Source organism: Canis lupus, chromosome X (assembly GCF_003254725.2).
Source record: "Canis lupus dingo isolate Sandy chromosome X, ASM325472v2, whole genome shotgun sequence".
Taxonomy (NCBI): domain Eukaryota; kingdom Metazoa; phylum Chordata; class Mammalia; order Carnivora; family Canidae; genus Canis; species Canis lupus.
This window is the reverse complement of record NC_064281.1, coordinates 38,321,667-38,341,482: the sequence shown is the minus strand read 5'-3', so window position 1 is coordinate 38,341,482 and position 19,816 is coordinate 38,321,667. Positions and strand designations below refer to the sequence as shown.

At 40.5% G+C, this 19,816-nt stretch overlaps 1 protein-coding gene across 1 annotated transcript in view; it reads left to right on the top strand.

Annotated features, from left to right (window-relative positions):
• The window catches only part of EFHC2 (EF-hand domain containing 2), a 195,008-nt gene continuing 175,192 nt past the window's right edge, over positions 1-19,816 (top strand). Inside the window, exon 1 of the mRNA XM_025468792.3 lies at positions 1-130. Coding sequence (XP_025324577.1) covers positions 89-130 — 42 coding nt within the window. The 5' untranslated portion in view covers positions 1-88. The remainder of the gene's footprint in view (positions 131-19,816) is intronic.

Sequence of the window (19,816 nt, the reverse complement as noted above, 5' to 3'; positions counted from 1 at the left end):
GGGGGGGGGGGTTTAAACAACGCGGCCGCAAGGCGGGCGCTGCTTGTGGGTCCTCTTCTCCGCCCTTGACCCTCGGACGCTGAGAGCCATGGCCCTGCCGCTGCTGCCTGGCAACAGCTTCAACCGCAACGTGAGTAGCGAGGGCGCCCGAGGTCAGAGGTGCTGGCCAGAATCTGGGGTCCGGCCGTGGCCACGTCCCCTGACCATACTCGGGCATCCTGTTGCTTCACCTCCTGTGCATTGGGAACAACTTGGACCAAACTTTGTGGGCCAGTGAAACCCTCACTTTCTGTCTCCCCTTTCCCTGTCTCTCCAACTGCACCTCCTACCTTAGCTACATTAGATAATGTAAGTAGCCTTTAGTAGGTGGCAGGACCTGGACAGGTAGCCGGCGGTGGTGACGCTGATAGCAATCATCGTTGAGCGTGTAAGGTGGGCCAGGTGCTGTGTTGTCGCCCTACCCGGTATTTGCTGTTTAGGTACTATTTTTATTCCCATTTTAGAGTTGAGGAAACTGAGGCACGGAGCGATGAGTCACTCCCTCACTGGCCAGAGCTACACAGCTTCTGTGTGAAATGGGGTTTCTTCCAGGCAACCAGGTGCCTAGTCCTTGTCCTTCATACATAGTATGAAAGAGAAATGTAGTTACTGTTACCTGGCGCTCTCGAAGCTGCAGGAGGCAGATAGGGAAGGGTTCCACCAGCCCCGAAAGTTTGATCCTAAACTTCCTAGGGCGAAGTGTCCGAACTTGGGAGTTTTTTTTCTTCGTTGAGGCTTTGGAGGCGTTCGTTTCAAAACAAGATGAAAGCACAAAACACACCACCCGACGACGCCAAAAACCCAGAGCACGAGAGAATTTTGCCAATAACAAGTAGCCCCTTATTTAAACACCAGCCGAAAAGCGATTTGTGCTTTTCCTTACAATGGTCTTCACTCTACTTGGGTTTGCCAGTTTCGGCTCCGGGAAGAAGGCCGGTGATACACTGGTGGGATTTAACTAGAGGGATGCCCTCGACGTGTTTGTGCGATCGTCGGGTACATTTAGAAAGCAGGAAGCGGATTGAATGAAGCATTTGACTTTGTGGATTCAAAAGTGTTCCCAAGTTGTTGGCCCAAAAGTCCCGATTTCCTCTGCAGCTTTTGGCCGCTGGATTCCGACCTCCACGGAGCAGCTGGCCGGACCAAGTTGCTTTGCTGAACACTGGTTTGTGCATTTTTCAGCTCATGGGTTAGAGGCGGGCCTTCCAGCCTAGCATTGCCCCTTGCTAAGATTAAGGCAGCCACACAAATAAGAAAGACCCCAGAGAGGCCTAGGACGTGAACAAAGATTGCAGAAGTAACGAAGTATGCTACATAAGAGTAATTTTGGGAAAAATCGAAAGTATAGCCTGCAGCATTCGGCCCAAACACTTCAGATTTACTGATGTCTGCCTCCTGCAGAAGTACCACAGCTCCCACATGCAGTGATTAAGAGCAGGAAGGAAAAGCAGTGCTTTGATGAGATCTTTACAATCTGCAAAGCTGTACAGAGTATACCTTTTTTTTTATCGTGAAGTACACATGTGCAGAAAAATGCATAATGGATGATCACAAAACGAACATCAAGAAACACACTCCAAAAACATCTCCCTTGTCTGGGGTTGCCAGGTTTAGCAAATAAAAATATATGTCCCAAATACTGCATGGGACCTACTTACACTAAAAGATTATTTGTTGTTGTTCTCAAATTCAAATTTAACTGAACATCTTGGTATATTATGTGGCAACCCTGCCTATCACTCTTTCCCCCTCTGTTCCTGTCCAGAGTTAACTACACCATTGAGGTTTTGCTTGCTTTTGAACTTTGTGCCCATGTAAATGTCTGGTGTTCTTTTGTGACTGGCTTCTGTTTAGCTCAGTATTATATTTGTGAGATTTGTCCTTGTGGCTGTCTGCAGAGGTAGTTTGTGCATTTTCCTTGCTCTGTAGTATTCCATTGCATGAGTATGACATTTATATATGCTTGTTTGGGGTTATTAAGAATAGTTTGCTGTGACTATGCTTGTTTATGTCTGCTGGTGGAATTGCTCCATCATAGGGTTTTTATACATTCAGCTTTAGTAGACACCATCAAAGTGCTTATACCAGTTTAAATCCCCAGCAGCATGTTCTAGGTTCCTGTCGCTGTGCATCCTAAGAGTTGATAAGGTTGGTCTTTTAAATTGTAGTTCTTTTGATCAGCCAGTATAGTGAAACTCTAGTTTCAATCTGTGCTTACCTGATTCCTAGTGATCTTGAGCATGATTTACACATTTATTGATCACTTGGATATTCTCTTTTGTGTAGTAATTGTTGGTCTCTTGTCTACTCTTTTCTACTGGGTTATCTGCCTTTTTTTACTTAGTGATATGTGGGAATTCTATATAGATTTTGGATATAACTCTTCTGTCTGGCATCTGTGTTGGTAAATATCTTCTAGTCTGTGACTGGCCTTTTTACTTTCTTAATGGTGTTTTTGATGAGTAATTGTTCTTTTAGATTAGTGGTTTTTTTAATTCCTTTTTAAGAAATTGGTCCTTAACACCAAGTTCATGATGATATTTTTCTGTTATCTTCTGGAAATTTTGTTATTTTTATCTTTCACATTTAGGTTTCTAATCTAGTATAAATTTGTGTGTGTGTATGAAAAGAAGTAGGGGTCAGGTTATATTTTTTCCCATATGGATATTCAGTTGACCCAGAAGCATTTTTTAAAGAATACAATTTAGCTGAGTAAATTTTAAAGATCCCACTGGCTTTATGCCACAGTTCATGAATTGACAGCATCTAGTTTAGCGGAAAAGAGCTCTGGACAGTTCTTACAGCAAGACATTTTATAGGCATGGGGGGGGCATTATACTAGGCAAAAAAAAAATCAAATTGGATTGATCACTATAAGGTTACTTTCCTTATGGGATATGGCAGGGGCTTTTTAGGCAGTTTACCAAACTAATGCTGATCAGGCAATTCATGATTGGCGATTCATGATTGGGACAGCCAAAACTCTTAAGTTTCAGTTTGTGACATGGGGCTTAGCATGATCAACTGCATTTAGAGCCTGTTGTCTTCTAAGTCGAGTATCCAATAGACGTGGGTCTGCTTCTAGATTTGTGTATGTATGTATGTATGTATGTATTTATTTATTTATTTATTAAGATTTTATTTATTGCTGAGAGACAGAGGTGGAAACCTTGGCAGAGGGAGAAGCAGGCTCCCTGCAGGGAGCCTGATGTGGGACTTGATCCTAGGACCCAGGGATCATGACCTGGGCCAAAGGTAGATGCTTAACCACTGAGCCACCCAGGTGTACCTTGTGACTGTATTTAAAAATATTTATTTACTTTATGCCTCAGACCAGTAGGAGTGTGTGTGTGCATGCGTGAGTGTGTGTATGAATTAGGGAATGACAGTATACTTATTAGATACCTCGGGCTGTCATTTAACAAACTATATATTGAGTGTCCTTTTATGTGCCTAAATCAGCTGCATTTAGAAAATTTTGTGGCACTAACTTTGGTACTGTGTTGCCAAAAAATTAATATTCTTTTAAAACCTTGTACTTAGTTAAAAGTGTGTTCTCTGGTGCACAGAGTAGTCAAAAAGTCAGTAGAGCCAAATCTGGCTTTTTTTTTTTAATTACCCTCCCCCCACTACCTCCTGCTATTAGAGAACCTTGCTTGCTGAATTAAATTATCAAGTGAAAAACCTTGGCCTCCTGGAGATAGCATAATTACTGGCTGTTTGGGTTTAAAATTATAACACAAGCTAACTTTTACTGCTTTTCTTAGAAATTAAAAAGGAACTGGTTTCTCCCTTAATTAGCTGCTGGTAGTCCATCATGAGCAATAGATTGATTTCTGCCCACAGCTAGGTGATGTGCAGCCTATACTTCTAGCTCTGAAATACAAGAAGTATTGTGCTTTCTAAAATATTAGCATTTGTACCAATGATGACATTAAAATTATGTTGATGTGAATTAATTGAAAACCTTAGGGAAAAAGGTCACAGCTAAATTCCAGACACATGGTATCTTTTTCCAACAATTTACATGCTGGATTTATTTTGAGCTTAAAGAATCTGAGGCATATTGTCAAAAATAATAGGATATTAAAGTTAAAAGGGACATTTCTAGCCAAAGCTGAAAATCTTTTCTACAGCATTTTGGACAGATGGTTGTGTAGCTGGTCCTGAATGCCCCTGATGAATAATGAGTACACTTTGTTATTTATGCCTTGCCACCATCTTAGGAGGGCTTGTTGTAAATAGTCCATCTCTAATTTATAGTGAAGCAACTGTTTCCTTAAGAAAAAACATTATTTGAATTCACAGCAGTAGGATAAAACAAATTCAGAACCTCTCTGCCTCTCTTACAAAAGAGTGTGGGCAATACCTTGACATTTATTTTTATCTAGACCAGTATAAGCCTCCTTACTAATATATAAAGAAATAACATTCTTTGGGAAATTTACCAGCAATTTAAATGATAAACAGCTGAAGGACATACTATGAGTAATACATAGGTGACATATTGACTTCATCAGGTGATGGTGGATAAATCAATTTAAATTTAGTTCAGTGACAAAGATAATGGTAAAACAATCACTTTATTCACAGGTTAGAGGTTTTTCCCAATCTTAAAATTCTGCTTACAGATTCTTGGTTATGTCCATAGTGGTTAATTCCATTGCCTTAAAATAACCTGCATTAGGTGCAAACCCCTCAACCCAACACCTGAGTCCATTAGAGTTTGCGAGTCACGGTAGGAGATCAATTTAATGAATCATGGTCAGCATTAAAAAAAAAATAGTAAGAAACAAGATGGACTAGAAAAGAATAAAAAAATCAGAGTAATGTATGATGGCATGGGAACGGTAAGTGTTCTTCCAGGAACTTTTGTTTCTGTCACCTGTGCATGTGAACTGGGTTGCAGTAAAACCTGTTTGTTATCGTGGTTGCAGAGTGTGAAACACGTTCTCATTAGAGTAGTCTCCACCAGTTCGTGCCTTGGTTTTAAATTCAGAACTTTAGTTTCCTCCCAGGCCAGATCTCCTCTCTTACCCTTCCAGCAAATAGTCTCAACCGATCCTAGTAAGGTTTTTTTTTGTTTTTTGTTTTTTTTTTTAGTTGCTGTAAAATTCACAACATAAAATATACCACTAGCCATTTCAAAGTGTACCATTTGGTGGCATTTGGTACCTCCACAGTGTTTTGCAACCATCATGTCTCGAAGTAGTTTGGAGACCTTGATTGTCTTCATCCCAAGTCTCAGTCTTTTTATCCCAGAGGGACCTTTGAAATGCTTTTCAGCTCTTGGGGACCTCCTGTGTACAAGTGATTTCTACAGCCCATGGTACATTAGCATGATCCATGAGCTGTAGATGTAATGATCCAGTAAGAATTGTCTCTTCTGAGTAAAGACTAATAGGTTTCTGTGGATTTGTTAATTTTGCTTACCTGTTCTGTGTGGTTTTCCTTTCCTGTAAAGGATATCAACTTGGGGGGAGGGATGGGGGGGGGCGGCGAGTGGTGCATAGTTTTTTCCCCTTACTATAACATTTCCTACTTGATTTTTCCCCCCCTTTTCTTCTTATCCAAGTAGGCCTAAAAATCCTCTCATAGTCTCTACTATTGAGGGCCCTAGTAAGGTATGAAACATGGTATGTGGTATGAGCAAAAGGAGTTTTCACCCCTATTTAAAACTAAAAATGGTTTTTAGCCAGTTTTTCTTGAAAAACAAAGAGGCAATCAAGCTTAGCTTACCTTTCTTTCCTTTTTATACATTTAAAAAATTCATAAGGCAGCAGAATGCAGTTCTGTTCAATAAATGTTTTAATCTAAGATGGGATTTACTTTTATAAAGTAGGCTCAGGTGATTTCATTTAAATAAAAGGTAAATTCATTTTAATTGATGCTGTTTACAACATGAAAATACATTGACAATGTTAAATAAGTTACTAAAACCATGTGGCAAAGCAATATGAATAAAAATATAGCCTAAGACTTAATTTTTCTTTTTTTATGTATATTTTTTATTGGAGTTCAATTTACCAACATATAGCATAACACCCAGTGCTCATCACCCAGTCACCCACCCCCCCCCCACCTCCCTTTCCACTACCGCTTGTTCGTTTCCCAGAGTTAGGTGTCTCTCATGTTTTGTCACCCTCTCTGATTTTTCCCACTCATTTTCTCTCCTTTCCCCTATAATCCCTTTCATTATTTTTTATATTCCCTGTATGAGTGAAACCATATAATGATTGTCCTTCTCCAATTGACTTACTTCACTCAACAAAATATCCTCCATTTCCATCCACGTCAAAGCAAATGGTGGGTATTCATAGTTTCTGATGGCTGAGGAATATTCCATTGTATACATAGACCACAGCTTCTTTATCCATTCATCTTTCGATGGACACCGAGGCTCCTTCCACAGTTTGGCTATTGTGGACATTGCTGCTAGAAACATTGGGGTGCAGGTGTTCTGGTGTTTCACTGCATAAGACTTAATTTCATATGAGACTTAAAAGTTAAGCTTTATGGAGTGTCAGGGTGGCTTAGTAGGTTCAGCATCTGACTCTTGGTTTCCGCTCAGGCCATGACCTCATGGGTAGTGAGATGGAGCCCTGTGTGGGGCTCTGTGCTCAGTGAGGAGTCTCAGTACCCAGTTAAATTCATTCATTTCATTTTGCTTTTGCTTTTTTCTCTTCTTTAAAAAATTTTTTTAACTTAAAAGTTAAGATTTTTATTTTATTTGAGATAGAGAACTCTCGAGAGGGAATTGCAGGGAGGAGGATGCAGGTGGAAGAAACAGACTCCTTGCTGAGCAGGGACCCCATGTAGGACTTGATCCCAGGACCCCGAGATCAGATGCTTAACGTTTGGGAATAGCAATGGAATATTATGTCATTTCCAAAGTATGAATGGCAGCTTCAAGAAGTGGCCCAGTCTGAAATAACGGGATTTCAAGGACATTTCAATAGTTACTGGAAACAAATAACAAAATACTTTATTATTATTATTATTTTTAAAGATTTTATTTATGAAAGAGAGAGAGGGAGAGGGAGGGAGAGGGAGGCAGAGACACAGGCAGAGGGAGAAGCAGGCTCCATGCAGGGAGCCCGACATGGGACTCCATCCTGGGTCTCCAGGGTCACGCCCTGGGCTGAAGGCGGCGCTAAATGGCTGAGCCACCCGGGCTGCCCAGCAAAATACTTTAAATCAAAATCATCCCATGATGTGGCACCAATAGACCCTTATTTCTGTCCTGTGATTCCTCACCACCAACTCCTTTCCTTGGCTGTTTATTTTCTAACAGTTTTATTGAGGTATAACTTATATATCATAAAGTTCACCCATTTACAATACACAGTTCAGCGGAGTTTACTATAATTACAAAGATGTGCAACTACAATCTAACTTTAGAACACTTTCATCATCCCAAAAAGAAGCCTCATACCCCATTAGCAACCACTCCTCATTTCATTGCCTCCCCAATATGGGCCTAGGCAACCATCATCTTTCCATGTCTCTAGATTTGCCTGTTCTGCACGTTTCACACAAATGGGCTCATACACTGTGCAGTCTTTTACATATTGTTTTTAGTACCTTCTTGAAGTTCGTCCATGTAGTAGCATGTAACATGAGCCGAAGGCAGATGTTTAATGGACTGAGCTACACAGGTTCCCCTAATTTAAAATTTAGGTAGTTAACATGCAGGGCAATATTGGTTTCTGGAGTGGAATTCACTGATTCATCACATATATCTTTTAGAACTTCTATTATAGTATAAAAATAAAACACGTATGTGGTTTCAAAGTCAAATTTACAAAGTGAGGTGCATTCAGATAAGTATAGCTTTTATCCCTATCCTTCAATCTTGTTATCTCTCCCCCTTTCTTCTATAAGTAGCTTAACCTCAAACTTTTTTTTTTATCTTTTCTTTCTCTGGTTCTGAAACAGCTAATTTTAAAATGTTTTCACATGACCTCTTATTAAACAAATGGCAGCATACTCCAGACATTCTCTTATATCTTCCATTTTTTCTTGTAACAGTGTATCTTGGAGATCTCAGTGTACAGTTTTCCTCATGCCTTTGAATGTGTGATCCATTCACAGCTCCATAGTACTCCATTGTGTGGATATACCATAGTTTGTTCAACCCATCCCCCTTTGATATATAGTTGTGTTATTTCCTTTTTTTTTTTAAGATTTTATTTATTTATTAGAGACACACAGAGAGAGCGAGAGAGAGAGAGAGGCAGAGACACAGGCAGAGGGAGAAGCAGGCTCCATGCAGGGAGCCTGACGTGGGATTTGATCCCGGGTCTCCAGGATCAGGCCCTGGGCCAAAGATGGCACTAAACCGCTGAGCCACCGGGGATGCCCTAGTTGTGTTATTTCCATTCTTTTGTTCTTACAGATATTGCTGCAACAGATAGCCAAAGTTGTGCTTCAGAAGAAACTATTGAAAAAGTAAAAAGGCAGCCTATGGTATGGGAGACGATATCTGCAAAGTGTATTATCTGATGAGGGAGTTATATCCAGTATATATAAAAGTGAGCAAAGGATCTGAATAGACATTGCTCCAGAAAACCTTTACAGATAGCCACAAACACATGAAAAGATGCTCATGTCATTATTTGTTAGGAAAGTGCAAATCAAAACTCTATAGTCCATAGGATGGCTGTAACAACAACAACAACAAAAAAACCAGTAACAGGGGCACCTGGGTGCCATGTGCGTTCATTCCTTTATTGATTTAACAACTATTTCCTGAGCACCTCCCGGTGCCTGTGCCTGTTCCAGCTCTGGGGTGGAGCAGTGAACCACAGCAGACACGAGTCTCTGCTCTCCTGGGAGCTTACATTCTCATAGGCGAAAATAGGGTAAAGTCACAAACCAGATGCTAAGCAAAATAAATAAAATCACGTGGAACGTCTGGGTGGCTCAGTGGTTGAGTGTCTGCCTTTGGCTCAGGGCATGATCTCGGAGTCCTAGGATTCAGTCCCACGTAGGGCTCCCTTTTGGGAACCTGATTCTCCCCTCTGCCTATATCTCTGCCTCTCTCTCTGGATCTCTCATGAATAAATAAATGAAATCTTAAAAGAAAATAACAGGTGTTGACAAGGATATGGAGAAATTGGATCCCTCATGCATCACTGGTAGGGATATTAAACAGTGCTGCTATGGAAAGTTTGCAGGTTCACAAAAGTTTAAACGTAGAGTTACTATATGATGCAGCACCCCCAGGTATATACCCAAGGGAAACATACATCCACAAAGAAACACAAATGTGAATGTTTTTAACAACATTATTCATATTAGCTGAAAAATAGAAAAAACCAAACTGTCCATCAACTGATGAATGGATAAATAAAATGTAGTATATCCATACAATGGAATATTATTTGGCCATAAAAATACTGATACATGGGGCACCTAGGTGGCTCAGTTGGTTAGGCTTCTGCCCTCAGCTCAGGTCATGATCTCAGGGTCCTGGGTTCAAGTCCTTTATCAGGCTTCCTGCTCAGCAGGAGAGTCTGCTTCTCCCTCTCCCTCTGTCCCTGCTTGTTCTTGGTCACTTGCTTGCTCACTTGCTTGCGTGCTATCTCTCTCTCTGAAATCTTAAAAAAGTGATACATGCTACAAAATGGGTGGACTTCAAAAAGATACTAAAAACAATATATAAAAGACTGCACAGTGTATGAGCCCATTTGTGTGAAATGTACAGAACAGGCAAATCTAGAGACATGGAAAGTAGATGATGGTTGCCTAGACCCATATTGGGGAGGCAATGAAATGAGGAGTGATTGCTAATGGGGTATGAGGCTTCTTTTTGGGATGATGAAAGTGTTCTAAAGTTAGATCGTAGTTGTACATCTTTGTAATTACAGTAAACTCTGCTGAATTGTGTATTGTAAATGGGTGAACTTTATGATGTATAAGTTATACCTCAATAAAACTGTTAGAAAATAGCCAAAGAAAGGAGTTGGTGGGGGATCCCTGGGTGGCTCAGAGGTTTAGTGCCTGCCTTGGCCCAGGGCGTGGTCCTGGAGTCTGAGGATTGAGTCCCGCGTTGGGCTCCTGACATGGAGCCTGCTTCTCCCTCCTCCTGTGTCTCTGCCTCTCTCTCTATGTCTATCATAAATCAATCAATCAATCTTTTAAAAAAAAAGAAAGGAGTTGGTGGTGAGGAATCACAGGACAGAAATAAGTGTCTATTGGTGCCACATCATGGGATGATTTTGATTTAAAGTATTTTGTTATTTGTTTCCAGAACTATTGAAATGTCCTTGAAATCCCATTATTTCAGACTGGGCCACTTCTTAAAGCTGCCATACATACTTTGGAAATGACATAATATTCTATTGCTAATCCCAGATGTTAATTTGGGGTTCAGAAATTAGAGTCCCTTGCCTATTCGGGGATCAAACACCTAACTTTGGTTGCTTTTGTAGTCTTAAATTTTATAGCTATGTCCTATAGGATAGACTTTTGGCTTTTAGTAACAGAATACCTGACTAATGGTGGCTTAAGCCAAATTGATTTTCTCATCAGAAGAACTGTAGAGGTGTGTGGCAGTTTCAGGTTTAGGCAGTGGCTGATGAATGTCATAAAGGACTCAAACTCTTTTGATATCTCCATTCTGCCATCATTAGAATGTTGGCTTTTCATCCTTAGGTCTGTGGCCTCATGGTTGCAAGGTGGTTGCCTCAGTTCCAGACATCACAACGTCTCATAACCATGTTCAAGACCAGTAGAAAGGAGAGGGGGGAAAAGGCTTTTGTATGAGAAGGTGAAGTGTTTTTCAGCACCCCCAGATTTCCCTCTTACATCTTACTGGCTAAAGTTGGGTCATGTGGCTCTCCTTTGCTAGAGGGGTATTGGGAACTTGATTTTTCACCATCTATTTTTGGAGCTGGGAAAGAGATAAGGCAGTAAATAATGGCTTTTGGGAGTTAAAGACTTGGCCACACCAGCCACAGACTTGATACCTGTGAGTCTAGATGCCTCCTCAGCATTTCTTTTGTTCCTTCTTCCTTTTTTGTGTGTGTGGGGGAGGGGCAGAGAGAGAGGAAGAGAGAATCAATCCTAAGCAGGCTACACTTGGCATGGGCCCTGACTGGGGGCTCAATGAGATCATGACCTGAGCTGAAAGCAGGAGTCCCATGCTTAGCCTACTGAGCCACCAGGTGCCCCAGCATCTCTTCCTTTAAAACATTTTTGTTTCTGTTTTTTTTTTTTTTAAGATTTTATTTATTCATGAGAGACACACAGAGAGAGAGGCAGAGACAGGCAGAGGGAGAAGCAGGCCCCCTGCAGGGAGCCCGATGGGGAACTCAGGGGCACAGGATCACGCCCTGAGCCAAAGGCAGACGCTCAACCACTGAGCCACCCAGGCGTCCCTGTTTCTGTTTTTTAATATACAGACAACACATGAATATACCACCATTGTAAAAAAAAAAAAAAAAAAAAGGAGAAAGAAAGAAACTCAAATGACACTATTCTTTTTTACCAGTTTTCTTTTCCATAATGGAAAACAAGCTTAATACTCCAGTTAGGGATCCCTGGGTGGCGCAATGGTTTAGTGACTGCCTTTGGCCCAGGGCACGATCCTGGAGACCCGGGATCGAATCCCACGTCGGGTTCCGGGTGCATGGAGCCTGCTTCTCCCTCTGCCTTTGTCTCTGCCTCTCTCTCTCTCTCTCTCTCTCTCTCTCTCTCTGTGTGTGTGTGACTATCATAAAAAAAAAATACTCCAGTTAAACTGGCATACTCACTGCTGCCCTTTGAATATATTGTGGACTCTATTATTAAACCAGTCAATTATTGATTTACTTGCCTTCTTCCTGACAGCATTCTCCTGCTTCTCCCTGTTCCCAGCTAGATCTTAGCCTTCCTTTGAAGGGTGCCTCTACTCCCTCCTTCTCATTAAAGCCTTCCCCAATCATTTCAGCAGGAGCCTCTCTCTGTCTGCACATAACCCTGAACACACCTACATTGTCCACACCACCCATTGATTGGCTTATATTGCCTGTGCTGTGTTTTTGCGTTCTTTATGTGTGATTTTCTTTTTTAAAGATTTTATTTATTCATGAGAGAGAGAGAGAGAGAGAGAGAGAGAGAGAGAGAGAGGCAGAGACACAGGCAGAGGCAGAAGCAGGCTCCATGCAGGGAGCCCGACGAGGGACTCGATCCCGGGTCTCCAGGATCAGGCCCTGGGCTGCAGGCTGCGCTAAACCGCTGAGGCACCGGGGCTGCCCTTTTTGTGTGATTGTGACACTCCTCTGCCGACTGAGACACTGTGATTGATTGCCCTTTGGGTTGCTATCCCTGACCCCTGACAGGCCCTTAATAGGTGCCTCTTGGGTGCCGCTGTCCACCTGTGGCAGCTATCCCTAAAAACTGGGGGGGGGGGAATAAACATAGTTCAGGAGAATCATCTCTGGAATTAATTTCTCGCTTGTATCTTCCACTGCCACGGTGGAGCAGAGTATTTCTTATTTTAGCAACAGTGAACATAAGAGAGGAAAAAAGTCATTTGCTTTTGTGGCTTAAATAGGTTATAAGCCTCTCAGGATGCATGGCTTACGTAAAGCATCTAGGATAGCATGAAGATGTCACATACAAGTTGTGACTCAAAGCCTCTTCTGTGGCCTTTTGTGCCATGCGGAGGGACATTTCTCTTTTCCTTGTTGGCATCCAGTTTGGCTCTTTCTGGAAGCAGCACATTTTTCTCTGAGCATTCATTAGGCAGGAGCCCCTTAAGAGACCAGTCTCCTGAGAACAGGATTCCAGATATGCACCAGTGCAAACGTAAGGGGATTTCTTGGGCCATTTCCTGAGAAGTTTATCCTCTTACTATAGTTGTAGAAAGGGCAGAGCCAACTCAGAGGGGGAGGGGGTCACCAAAGCAAAAGGAAGGGGGGAAATAGGCATTTTCACTCTCTCATTAGCCAGGCCCCAGGATGCCTGAATTCGATCTGTGACATAGTGACCAGACTGGCCAGCTGAAGGCCAAACAACCTTTTTACTTTCCTGACTATGCACTTGGCATCTGCAAAGAGGGGGAATGGTCACAATTGCTGGAGTTTGGGGGGCGGGTAGGGGGAACAGGTCCATGCACTTGGCTTACAATTAATTTAGACTACTTTTTCTTCACCACATGGATTTGGCAATTGAAACAGAGATGTTTGGTTTATCATTTATGTGACTGTTTCCATCTCATTTTTGTGACTCATTTATTGCTCATCTGTGTTCACATTTGTACTTCAGACTTTATAAAAAGCACCTGTGTGGAATGTCTCCTAGTTACCAAGGAAAGTAGACCCTCTCTTTCATTTTATCGTTAATTGAAATTTTTATTGAGAAAATGATAGATTCACATGGAGTTCTAAGAAATAATATAGAAATGCATGCCCTTTACTCCATTTCTCATTGGTACCATTTTGCAAAACTGTAGTATAATAGCACAACCAGGATATTATCATCAATATTATCCACTGATTCTATTAAGATTTCCCCAGCTTTACTTATACTCATTTGTGTGTGTGCATTTAGTCTGTATGGTTCAAGTGTGTAGGTTGCTGTGATCCACCCTGACAGTGAAGATGCGGACCAGTTTCAGCATCACAAGGATCCGTCCTGTTGCTCTTTTATAACCCCACCCACCTCCTTCCTAACAACTGCCCCCCTAAACATCTCTGACCTCTGGCAACCACTAATCTGTACTCCACTTATAAGTGTTTTAAAACCAATTTTACTTGTTTGCTTGCTTGCAAGAGTGAGAACATGCACAGGGAGCAGCGCAGGGAGAGGGACAAGCAGACTCCCCACTGAGCAGGAAGCCCACCTTGGGGCTCCATCCCAGGATCCTGAGATCATGACCTGAGCTGAAATCAGGAGTCAGACACTTAACCAACTGAGCCACCCAGGTGCCCCCTAAAATTTCATTACTTTGGAAAAGTTACACAAATGGAATTACATACAGTATGTACCTCTTGGGATTATTATTATTTTTCACTGGGCTTAATTTTTTTTAAAATTTTTATTTATTTATGATAGTCACACAGAGGGAGAGAGAGAGAGAGAGGCAGAGACACAGGCAGAGGGAGAAGCAGGCTCCATGCACCGGGAGCCCGACGTGGGATTCGATCCTGGGTCTCCAGGATTGCACCCTGGGCCAAAGGCAGGCGCTAAACCGCTGCGCCACCCAGGGATCCCTGGGCTTAATTTTTTGATGACTTGTCTAGCTAGTTGCATATATTAGTTGTTCATTTTTATTGCTAAGTAGTATTCCATGTATGTACCAGTTTCTCTCACTGTTTACTTGCTGGAGAACATCTGAGTGATGACTAGTTTTTGGCTGTTAGGGATACAGCTGCTTGGGCATTTCTATGTGGACATGTGTTTTCATTTTCTGAGATAATTATCCAAGATGGCAATTTTTGGATCATATGGGAATTACATGTTTAGATTTTTTTTTAAGATTTTATTTATTTATTTGAAAGAGAGCAAAAGGGCAAGAAAGCGTGAGAGGGGAGGGGCGGGGCAAAGAGAGAATCTCAAGCAGACTCCATGCTGAGTGCAAGGGCTCAACGAGGAGTTCAGTCCCATGACCCATGAGATCATGACCTGAGCCAAAACCAAGAGTTGGATGCTCAACTGACTGAGGCACCCTTGCATGTTTAGTTTTACAAAAAACGTACCAAACTATTTTTGAGAGCGAATGTACCATTTTACATTCCCCAGAGCCGCGTATGAGTGATCTAGTTTGTCCACCCTAGTCAGCATTTAGTGTTGCCACCATTTTTTATTTTAGCTGATAGGTGTATAGTGATATCACATTGTGGGTTTACTTGGCATTTCTCTGATGTCTTATGTATGAGTTGAATATCTTTTCATGTGCTTATTTGCCATCTGTATTTTCACCTTGGTGAAATGTCTGGTTATATCTTTTGCCTGTTTTTAGTTGGATTGTGGTGTTACCATTGAGCTTTGAGAATTCTTCATATATTCTAGATACTAGCGCCCTTTGGCTAAGATGTTGTTTGCACATATTTTCTCCCAGTCTGTAGCTTGTCTTTTCATCCTATTAACTGTTTTTTGCATAGCAAAAAAGTTTCTAATTTTGATGAGGTCCAGTTTATCAATTTTTCCTTTTATGGATCGTGCTTTTGATGTTAAGTCTAAGAACTCTTCTGCCCAGGTCTAGATACTGAAGATTTTTTTCCTCTGTTTTTTCCTAAAATTTTCATAGTTTCACATTTTATGTTCAAGCCTGTGATTCATTTTGAGTTGATTGTTATATAAGGTATGAGATTTAGGCCAGGATCCATTTTATTTTGTCTATCGATATCCAATTACTCCAGCACCATTTGTTGAAACAGCTATCCTTCCTCTATTGAATTGCTTTTGCACCTTTTTAAAAACTTATTTGAGCATTTGGATGGTCTTTTTTGTTGTCTTCTGTTCTGTTGGTCTACATGTCTGTCCTTCTGCCAGTGCCACACTTTTTATTACTATAGTAATACTGTAAACCTTAATATCTGGTATAGTGGTTTCTTCCACTTTACTTTTTGTTCTCAAGATTCTTCTCTGTCTAGAGCCTGTGCCTTCCATGTGAATTTTATTTTATTTTATTTTATTTTATTTTATTTATTATTTATTTATTCATTTATTTATTTTTCCATGTGAATTTTAGAATCTGCTTGTCTCTGTCTACAAATAACTTTGCTGGGGTATTGATGGGGTCACACTAAACCTCTAGATCATTTGGGGGGAGAATTGGCATCTTTATTATGTAGAGTCTTCCAACCCATGAGCATGATCTGTCTCTCCATTTCTTTAGGCCTTTTTTGATTTTTTTTTTCATCAACATTGTGTAATTTTTAGCTCACAGATCCTGTACCTTTGCAGTGATTGTAAATGATACCGTGCTTTAAATTTCAGTCTCACATGTTCATTGTTAGCATATAGAAGTGTGATTTGACTTTTATTTGTTGATCTTGCATCCTGTGACCCTGTTGAACTCAATTATTAGTTGTAGGAATTTTTTTTTTTTTTTTTTTTTTTTTTTTTTTTAGGAATTTTTTTTTGTGAATGATTTTACATAAACAACCCTGTCACCTACAAATAGAGGTAGTTCTTTTTCTTCCCTTCCAATTTGTATCCCTTTTATTTATTTTTCTTGCCTTACTGTAGTTAGTAGGACTTCTAATAATGTGTTGAATAAGAGTAGAACAGACATTCTTGCTTTGTTCCTGATTTTGGGAGAACATTTAGTTTTTCACTATTAAGTGTGATGTTAGCTATAGATTTTTTGTAGATGTTCTTTACCAAGTAACTCTCCTATATTCTTTTTGTGGGTCTTTATCATGAATGGGTGTTGTGTTTAACAAATGTGTTTAACCTGTATTAACTGATAGAATGATTTGAATTTTCTCCATCTGTTGATAGGGTAGATTACATCGATTTTGAAATGTTGACCCAGCCTTGCATAATAAATCCCATGTGGTCATAGTGTATAATTCTTTGTATATAGTGCCAGACTCAACTTCTTCATTTTTTTTTTTTTTTTTTTTTTTGGTGGAGGATTTTTGCATCTATGGTCATGAGAAATTTTGGTCTGTAGTTCTCTGTTTTTGTTTTTTCTTTTAAAGATTTCATTTATTTATTCATGAGAGAGAGAGAGAGAGGCAGAGAGGCAGAGATACAGGCAGAGGGAGAAGCAGGCTTCCTGCAAGGAGCCGGATGCGGAACTTGATCCTGGATCCCAGGATCATGCCCTGAGCCTAAGGCAGACTCTCAACTGCTGAGCCACCCAGGCGTCCCTGTTAGGTTTCTGTTTTTGAATTGTCCTCTCTGATTTTGGTATCAAGATAATACTGACAATAAAATGAGTTGGGAAGGGGAGCCAGGGTGGCTCAGCGGTTTAACACCTGCCTTCGGCCCAGGGCGGGATCCTGGAGACCCGGGATCGAGTCCCACGTTGGGCTCCCTGCGTGGAGCCTGCTTCTCCCTCTGCCTATGTCTCTGCCTTTCTCTGTCTCTCTCATGAATAAATAAATAAAATCATGAATAAATAAATAAAACCTTAAAAAAATGGTTGGGAAGAGTTCCCTCTGTTTTATTTTCAGGAAGAGATTGCATAAAATTGGCATTAATTCTTGTTTAAATATTTGGTAAAATTCTTCAGTAAAGCCAGCTGGGCATACGGATTTCTTTTTGGCTTTTAGTTATAAATTGAGGTTCTTTAAAGGTTACTATTCAGATTATTTCATCTTGGCTGAGTTTGGGTAGTTTGTGGTTTTGAGAAATTGGTTCACTTTTTTTAAGTTGTTGAATTTGTGTGTTGTCAAGTTGGTCAAAGTGTTCCCTTATTATCCTTCTAATGGCTATGGCATCTATAAAGATACTCCGTTTCATTTCTGATATTGATGGTTTGTATCTTAACTCTTTTTAGAAGTTTTTCCAGGGACCCTTGGGTGGCTCAGTGGTTGAGCATCTGCCTTCAGCTCAGGTCGTGATCCCACAGTCCCCGGATGAGTCCTGCATCAGGCTCCTCTGCAGGGAACCTGCTTCTTCCTCTGCCTGTGTCTCTGCCCCTCTTTTTGTCGCTCTCATGAATAAATAAATAAATAAAATCTTAAAGAAAAATAAAAGCTTTTTCAGTCTTACTAGAGATTAATTTTATTAGTATATTTTTTGAAGAACAAGCTTTGTATTTGATATTTCTCTATTTTCCTGTGTTTATCAATTTTGCTGATCTCTAAATTTTATTATTTCCTCCCTTACGCTTATTTCTAGTGTATTTTACTCTTTTTCTAATTTCTTGAAGTAGAAACTTAGGATATTGATTTGAGACCTTTGCTCCTTTTTAAAAAAGATTTGTTTATTTGAAAGAGAGAAAGTGAGTGAGAGAGCAGGTAGTGGGGAGGGCAAAGGGTGAGGGCGAGAGAACCTTACTTAAGCAGATTCTGCTCAACATGGAGTCTGATGCAGGGCTGGATCCCACAACGCTGAGATCAGGACTTGAGCTGAAACCAAGAGTTGGTCACTTAACTGTGCCACCCAGGTGCCCCCTTTCCTCATTTCTCGTGTTAAGTATTTAGTGCTAAATTTCCCCCTCAACACTGCTTTAGCTCACACATATTTTTTTTTAAATTTTATTTATTTATTTATTTATGATAGACATAGAGAGAAAGAGAGGCAGAGACACAGGAGGAGGGAGAAGCAGGCTCTATGCCAGGAGCCCGACGTGGGACTCGATCCTGGGACTCCAGGATCGCTCCCTGGGCCAAAGGCAGGCACTAAACCGCTGAGCCACCCAGGGATCCCCTGCATCACACATATTTTGATACATTGTATTTTCATTTTCTTTCACTTCCACCTATTTTTTAAAATTTCTGAGATTTCCTCTTTGACCCATATATAATTTAAAAGTGTGTTGTTTCATTTCCAAGCATTTGGAGGTTTTTTTCCTGTTGTCTTTCTGTTACTGATTTCTAGTTTGATTCCATTATCTTTTTTAAAAAAGAATTTATTTATTTATTCATGAGAAACACACAGAGAGAGGCAGAGACATAGGCAGAGGGAGAAGCAGGCTCCTGTGGGGAGCTGCATGCGGGACTTGATCCCAGGATCCTGGGATCATGACCTGAGCTGAAGGCAGATGCTCAACCACTGAGCCACCCAGGTGCCGCTTGATTCCATTAACAGAGAATATAATCTGTATGATTTTAATTCTTTTAAATTTGCCAAAGCTGCTTTTTTATGGTGTACAGTATGGTGTAGCCTGGTGAATGTTCTATGCACACTTGAAGAGAATATGTATTCTGATGCTGTTGGGTGGAGGGTTGTATATAGGTCAATTAGGTTCTTTTGGTTACATGTGTTCATTGTGGAGAGGATTGTTGAAGTCCCCACCTATAATTGTGGATCTATTTCTTCTTTAACTTTATTTTCTTTGCTTCATATATTTTGAGGTTTTTTTGTTTGGTAATACACATTTAAGTTTGTTGTGTCTTTCTGGTGTATTGATTCTTTTATCATTATATAATGTCTCTATATGCTCTAGTAATTTCCTTTGCTCTGAGTCTAGTGTATTAGATACTCACAGAGCCACTTTTGCTTTTTTAAAATTAGTATTTGCCTGGTATATATTTTTCCATATCTTTACTTTCAACGGACTTCTATCCTTAAATTCGAAGTGAATTTCCTGTGAATAGCATGTAGTTCCTGTGAATCACCAATAAGGTGATTTTTGGTGTGTTAATGCTTGCATCTGATATAGTACTTCTGTTTTCTGTTTCTTTCCTCTGTTTCTCTTTTCTTCTTTTCCCATGGATGCTGGAACATTTTTTTTAAGAGTCCATCTTGATTTACTTATAGTGTTTTTGAATTTATATGGTTTTTTAAAAAAAGATTTTATTATTTATTTGAGACAGAGTAAGAGCACAAGTGGAGGGGAGGGGCAGAGGGAGAGGAAGAAGCAGACTCCCCTGATGAGCAGGGAGCCTGACACCGGGCTCCATCCCAGGACCTTGGGATCATGACCTGAGCCAAAGGCAGATGCTTAACTGACTGAGCCATCCAGGTGCCCCGAGTATATATACTTTAAAAAAAATTTTTTTATTTTGGAAGTATAGTTGATGCATAATGTTATATTAGTTTCTGGTGTACAATATAGTGACTAAGAGGTATAAACTTCCAGTTGCAAAATAAGGCACAGGGATGAAAAAGTATAGTATAGGGAATAGAGTAAATAATATTGTGATAACCTTGTATGGTGACCACA